We start from the raw sequence: 6,387 nt of genomic DNA, 5'->3' as shown, positions 1-6,387 counted from the left end.
GTAGGGGCTATCAGATATCGGCCAATCAGATGAAGGGGCGGGGCTAATTTGCACCAATTATGGTTAAGGACTCAAAACCGAGTCCGATGACACCACCCACGAGTCTTTATGTCAAACCATTCAAAAGTTCTGGCAGAAAATAGGGACTATCAAATATAGACCAATCAGATCAGGTGGGTGCGCTTTTTTGCGTCTAGCGTCGCCACGGTAACACTTTTGACTGAGAAAAGTAATGCGCGTCTTCGCAGGATGGAGACGTACATTTTGATGTATAACGCACCTGGGTGCACGTTACGTTACAAATTTTTCGCCAGGCCTGGCTTGCGTGAAAAATTTGGTGACTTTTGGGGCACGTTTAGGGGGGCAAAAACGCCCTCATTTCGTCGGAAGAAGGAAAAAAAAAACAAGTAAAATTCCTACAGATACAATAGGGCCTTCGCACTGTAAATGCCCTGGCCCTAATAATAATAATACTGTCATTTAGCAGATGCTTTTATCCAAAGCGACTTTACATCTGAGAGAACAAACACACGGGGAGCAATTAGGGTTAAGGGCCTTGCTCAGGGGCCCAAGGTGGTTCATCTTGTCTTGTCATCTGTTATTGTCTATAATAGAAAAACATGAATGCTATAAGTCTTGTATGATACCAACACTGAGATATAGCTGTGACAGTTCTCCCCTAAAACCCTTCAATTAACACATAATGGTATCAAAATGTCCTCAAAGTGCAACTTCTTCCAACAGTGCAGGAGCATTCTGGTGATGAACAACACATTTTCCAGCCATATGGAAACAACTTGTCACAAGTGATGACAAAACAGCTCAGAAATCATAGCATTGACATTTTACCCCCTTGTCCAGGAAACTCCTTGATAACATCCAAGTAAATACTACAGAAACTGGTCAATTATGATCAACTCAGGACAGTATTGCAGCAAGAATGCATCCCATGAGTCAGGATGTGGCCCAGAAATGTATAATCACCTTTGCCAGGGTGAACTGCTAACGCCTTCAAAGAAGGGTAGCTGCTGTGACTCTTGTAATAAATCTAATGTATTTGCTATTAAAAGTCTTATGACGTCAAAGTGTATATGAAATGCTTATGCCCTTATAGTGAAAAACATGAAATAAGACTCCTGAAGATGCAAAGTTTGCAAAAGCAAAAAACTGCATCCCAAACTTTTTGCCTGACTATAGGCCAGGGGTATTCAACTAGATTAGGCAGGGGGCCACATCTGCAAAAAGACTGTATGGAGAGGGCCGCACTGCGTTCGCGCACAAAGCGCGGGTGGAAAATTTGGGTGTTTTCAAAATGTATTTTGCACTCAAAGACGAAGATTTATGTATATATAATACATTTGTGCTCACACTGCAAAAACTCAAAATCTTACCAGGAATATTTGTCTTATTTCTAGTTAAAATGTCTCATTTTTTATCAAAAATCTCATTACACTTAAAACAAGAGTCATTACCAGAAAAATAACTTGTTATTTGACCATTTTCACCTGTTTCAAGTACATTTTCACTTGAAATAAGTAGAAAAATCTGCCAGTGGGACAAGATTTATCTTCTCATTACAAGCAAAAAAATCTTGGCAGATTTTTCAACTTATTTTTAAGTGAAAATCTACTTGGAAACAGGTGAAAATTGGTGTTTTTTCCAGTGATGAGGTGATGAGTTGATGAGGTCCGGTCGGCGGGTGACGATTTAATATATATTAATATATATTAAAAACATTAATAACTAGGTATGAAATATGACTAGGGGCCACATAAAAACTCCTGGCGGGCTGCAAGTGCCCCACGGGCCGCCAGTTGAATATCCCTGCTATAGCAGGGATATTTGTGATGCTGATTCTTTTCATTGGCTGATATTATTAAACTAGAAAAGGTTTGCCTTAAACCCACTCAAAATATATTTCTTTTCAAAAGACCTATTGTTTAAATATTTGAACAGTTTGAAAAAACCGATGCCTCATGCAGATTTCATTGTTGGAGTGCAGAGCAGGTGGCAGTGTGGCCTGTTTACCAAAGTTTCACCAAGTGCCTGCAAGTAAATAACAGTCCTGACCAGGGGCGATTTTAGCATCAGAGCTTTGGGGGGGCTCAGCCTCCCAAAGTTCATGGACCACAGAACCCCTAGGGGGGTCCGGGGGCATGCCCCCCCGGAAGAAAAATTTGTAGATTTTAAGTAAAAATTGATCAATCTGGTGCACTTTGAGGTCAAAATGAAGAGACTAGATCTATGAAGACCTATACACATCAATATCTTCTTTACTGTTCTGTGGTTTTACAGCGATGAAAAAATAATTGTTTCCCTATATATATTCTGCATACAGGTTATGGTAGAATTTTGCTTGCATAAATAATACCAAAATCTCTTCAGGGGAGACTCAAGTAAAGTAATATTTTGCTTTGTAGGCAAAAGTAAAATTAAATCAAATCAAATGGAACTTCCTAACTTATTGGCTGGAATAATATTCCGACAAGATAATAATATACTGTAAGCTAAAGCAGGAGTTTGCAGTCAACTAGTTGAAAAGCAGCCACTTGCGATTCTGAAGGGCTTAATTTCATTCAGAAGACAAGAGACCCGTTTGAAAATATGTTCTTCACTTATGCCCATATTGTTTCTCAAAAGACATCGCATCCATTTAGACCCGCTTTACTGCGAGCTAGCATGATGGCTGGCTGGGTGTGTCATGGTAGCCTTGCCTATAGTCACCTGTCTGGCAGGCACATGACAAGTTATTTTGTTTAGCTACTACAACGGTATGCGCTAATTTGCATATCAATATGCGCTAATTGAGTAACTAACTACTCTGACTGCTCAATGCTCACCTCACAGTTTCATCATGAGTGGGGACTGGGGAGAACGATTGTTGACTGTAAAAGGCTACTTCGTTGTGTGTGTGTGTGTGTGACCTGTGTGAAGTGAAGGGATTAGGCACATAGATGGAGGAGGGAGCGCCTGGCAGTAGCGGTTCTAGAAACTTTTCGGGTGGGCTGAGTCAGGGAGGGCCCCCTTGGTGGGATGAACCCCCCTAAATGTTTGTCAGCACACCCTAAGAACATAGAGGGGGGAACTCACACACAGCGCATTGAGTGGAATCAGAAACTGCTAGTAATGACCACCAGAGGGGGAAAAAAAAAAAAAAAAAAAAAAAAAATTGTCTCTTTTTTTTTGGGGGGGCTGAGACTTCTTTTGGGGGGGCTCAAGCCCCCCCAAAAAGGGCCTAGTGGCGCCCCTGGTCCTGACAGCAGCTGGCAGGACACCAGATGATGCAGGGTGACCCCCCCCCCCTTCTTCTTTACAACCACCACCCAAACCCAACACAGCCCTCCGGTCCCCCACCCCCGACTCCTCCCGGCCCTGCCCCGCCCGACCCCCACCTGCATGAAGCGGCAGATGGCGCGGCGTGGCCGCGGCAGCATCTGCTGGCCGGACAATGGGCGCTCTGTGCGGACCGCTGGAGCTGACACACTGAGGCTGCGTCATTGTGGCCTCCCATACACATGCAGATTAGTAGGTATACGGGGGGACCCGCATAGTCGTCATCGTGGACGTGCCCCCACAATAACAACAGTGAACAGATGACACGCCATACAACCTCCTATGCAAATGTGCTGGGTTTTAAACTTGATTTCACAACCCCCCGCCCACCACGCCGCTTATTCGACCGTTCATTCTCCATGCATGCCTCCACCACAACTCCAAGAGAAAGTGAAAACAAAACTCAGATATAACCTTGGATTTGTTTTATTTTTTAAACTTTTCACTTACAGTTTCGTTTATGTCTTTGTGAAACTGTTAAAACAAATATCAGTTTATTTCCAGTATTTTTCCAACAAGATCAAAACACAATTTTAATTTCTAAACAATTGTATAGACTATTCAGAATATAGAGACTTATTGGGTAGCTAAACAAAATATTAATGTTTACAATAATTTAATGTCATTTTCTAAAGTGAAACCTTTAGGCAAAACACTTTTTTTAATTTTTTGAATATTTTGTCATTGATATATTTCTAAAGTGAAACCTTTAGACATCGATTTTTCTTTTTTCAGGTTTTTTTTTTTCATTTCAATTTTTCAATATTGTGTCATTTTTTAATTTCTAAAGTGAAACCTTTAGACAGAATGCATTTTTCTTTTTCAAGTTTTTTTTTCATTTCAATTTTTCAATATTGTGTCATTTTTAAATTTCTAAAGTGAAACCTTTAGACAATTAAGACAATTCTGGAAAGTGGGAAACATTTTCACTGACTGCAACTGCTGTTATGTTGCTCAGCAAAGAGGACACCTTTTAAAAAGTCTCTTTTTAAGAAGGCCTCTTTCTCAGCACCGCTTCTTCTCCTGCTGCGCGTGCTTCAACTTGCGACATTTGCTCTGTGGGACCACAGGATGCAGAATTCGCTTCTCCTTCCTCTCCAGACCTCATCCGCACAAAGAATGAGGGTCGATGTGTCGCTCTTGTGGCATGCCCGACCTCGTTCACATAAAGAATGAGAGTCATCTTGGCATGGACGGGACAAGAGGCGACGGTTCACGGGGGCCCCTCGGGCCGGCGCCGTGCTGCCTGGACGGGAATCCTCCTCAGGAGTATCCAGGGATGAGAAGAAACAGGATCATCCTGTTTTTCACCAGGATGAGTATTTCCAGATGAGCAAAGTGAGGTCTCAAGTGGAGTCTAAGATCAACGCTCGGGGAGGCTGATCTCAGGAACCCAGTCATTGAGACGGTGGCTCTCCTCACAGAACAGGTGCAGCTTCTCCAGAGCAGGATCCTCCCAAGACTCATCGGCTGGGTTCTGTTTCAAAAGCAAAAGAGAACACATTTTAGTCACACGTTTCTTTTTTCCAAAATGCATTACAAATATCACACTAAAATGCTTGAAAATGAAGAGTCTCTTTGTCTGAGCTCTACATACCGTGATGAGGACGCAGTGCGCATCTTCCAGCTGCGCCGCCTTGTCTCCAACAATGTCAGCCAGGCGCTGCATGTCACTCACTCTGACTATGCTGATGTTATTATCGAAACAGAAGGACTGGATGAGGGTGAAGTGGATCTGAAGAGCGATGTCCCACTCAAACCCCTCGTCCATGGCCAGGACGCAGAAAGACACGCTGTCCGGATCTCTGTGAAAATAAAACAAATGGGAAATTCCATGAGATTTACGCACACAAATAAACCAAAGGGGATCTCCCCTCGTGATATTGCTCAAAGCTGCTCATCCTTATAGTTTCATACTTACAAATTCATAACTTTGGCGCACTCGTACACCCCAACCGTGAGGGAGTCGTTGTGTTTAGCGGACACCAGGACCTCCTCCAGGGATTTGCCAGTGCACCCATGGGCGAGCTCGGGGGCGCTCTGAACCAGGACCTCTTCAAAAGTCATGTTGGAGACGATGAACTTAATCCGCAACAGGAGAGTGTGAATGAGCTTCGAGAGAGTGTAAATCCACCAGAGAGCAGATTGCTTTCAAACGCTCCTTCTCTCGCTTTTATACCCTGCAGCTCGTGCGGAGCAGTGAAAGCGCTGCGCCCTGATTGGCTGCAGCTGAATGGTGTATTGGTATGATAATGCTATTGTCACACTCTGGCTCGTGGCAGATTGATGGGGGTCATGGCGCTGCGCACGCTCCCCTCTGCACGCAACAGCTTGGCCTAAAAATAAAAATAGCTTAATTAGAACCAACTCTGCATAAGAATTACTCTGCAAAACTTGTTTTTCTTCTGTTTCGGGTAGTTTGTTTCTTATAGCCTGCTCGCAGAGTGCTTCAGCTGCACTTTTATCCTGCATATAGAATTTTGCATCTTCCCATTGTTGTTTTGCAAGCTTTTTATTGCTGCAAACATGCACGGTATAGGTTCTTGTAAATGCTCCAACCATCGAAAAAACGTCTAAACATTTTCAATTATAATGTTATCTTCGTCTTTACTTGCGCAGCGCCGATAATTTTGCAGAAGTAAGATGGAGAAAGTGTGAGGCGCCCCTCCCCCAGCAGCAGAGAGAATAGGGCAGGTGTATGATGCCATCTGTGGACTAGAAGCAGGCCATAAACCGGCCTCATTGTGCGTGCAGAAGCGCCTCCATGACCCCCCCGCCCCCCCTCCCATACAAATGCAAATGGTAAGCGCGTGCCAGAGCTGTGCATGCTGCTGCTGGCCCATGCAGACCACGTGTCCATCAGCTGTCTAGAAACTCTTCACCCTGTTGTCATGTATTCACTCTTTGGAGTTAAAACTGGATTTAGCGTGCCAAAACCCTTAAGTCATGTTCTGTGCACAGATACAATCTTTCTGTGCTCTCTCGTTCGCCTTTCCATCAGTTTCAGCTGCAAAGCCAAACTTTTACGCATGCTCCATTTCATCTGCATCCGTT

The 6,387-nt window shown here is 43.6% G+C and overlaps 1 protein-coding gene across 1 annotated transcript; it reads right to left on the bottom strand.

Annotated features, from left to right (window-relative positions):
• Positions 1 to 3,770: 3,770 nt before the first annotated feature.
• Positions 3,771 to 5,463, bottom strand: gadd45gb.1 (growth arrest and DNA-damage-inducible, gamma b, tandem duplicate 1). The gene is made up of 3 exons (XM_061733490.1): positions 5,255 to 5,463; positions 4,931 to 5,138; positions 3,771 to 4,810 (listed from the first exon to the last, which is right to left on the bottom strand). The coding sequence occupies exons 1-3, from the start codon at positions 5,398 to 5,400 to the stop codon at positions 4,697 to 4,699; spliced, it is 468 nt and encodes a 155-aa protein (XP_061589474.1). The 5' UTR covers positions 5,401 to 5,463; the 3' UTR covers positions 3,771 to 4,696.
• Positions 5,464 to 6,387: the final 924 nt, after the last annotated feature.

The sequence above is a fragment of the Cololabis saira genome, chromosome 11, assembly GCF_033807715.1.
Source record: "Cololabis saira isolate AMF1-May2022 chromosome 11, fColSai1.1, whole genome shotgun sequence".
NCBI lineage: Eukaryota > Metazoa > Chordata > Actinopteri > Beloniformes > Belonidae > Cololabis > Cololabis saira.
Note: the sequence above shows the minus strand (reverse complement) of the source record. Positions and strands in the feature narration are given on the sequence as shown.

Excerpts from the sequence above, each read along its gene's own strand:
- gadd45gb.1 (XM_061733490.1), bottom strand. The coding sequence starts at position 5,400 with ATGACTTTTGAAGAGGTCCTGGTTCAGAGCGCCCCCGAGCTCGCCCAT. Across the intron at positions 5,139-5,254 it reads TGCGCCAAAGTTATGAATTT|AGATCCGGACAGCGTGTCTT; the intron begins GTAAGTATGAAA and ends TTATTTTCACAG. Across the intron at positions 4,811-4,930 it reads CGCACTGCGTCCTCATCACG|AACCCAGCCGATGAGTCTTG; the intron begins GTATGTAGAGCT and ends CTTTTGAAACAG.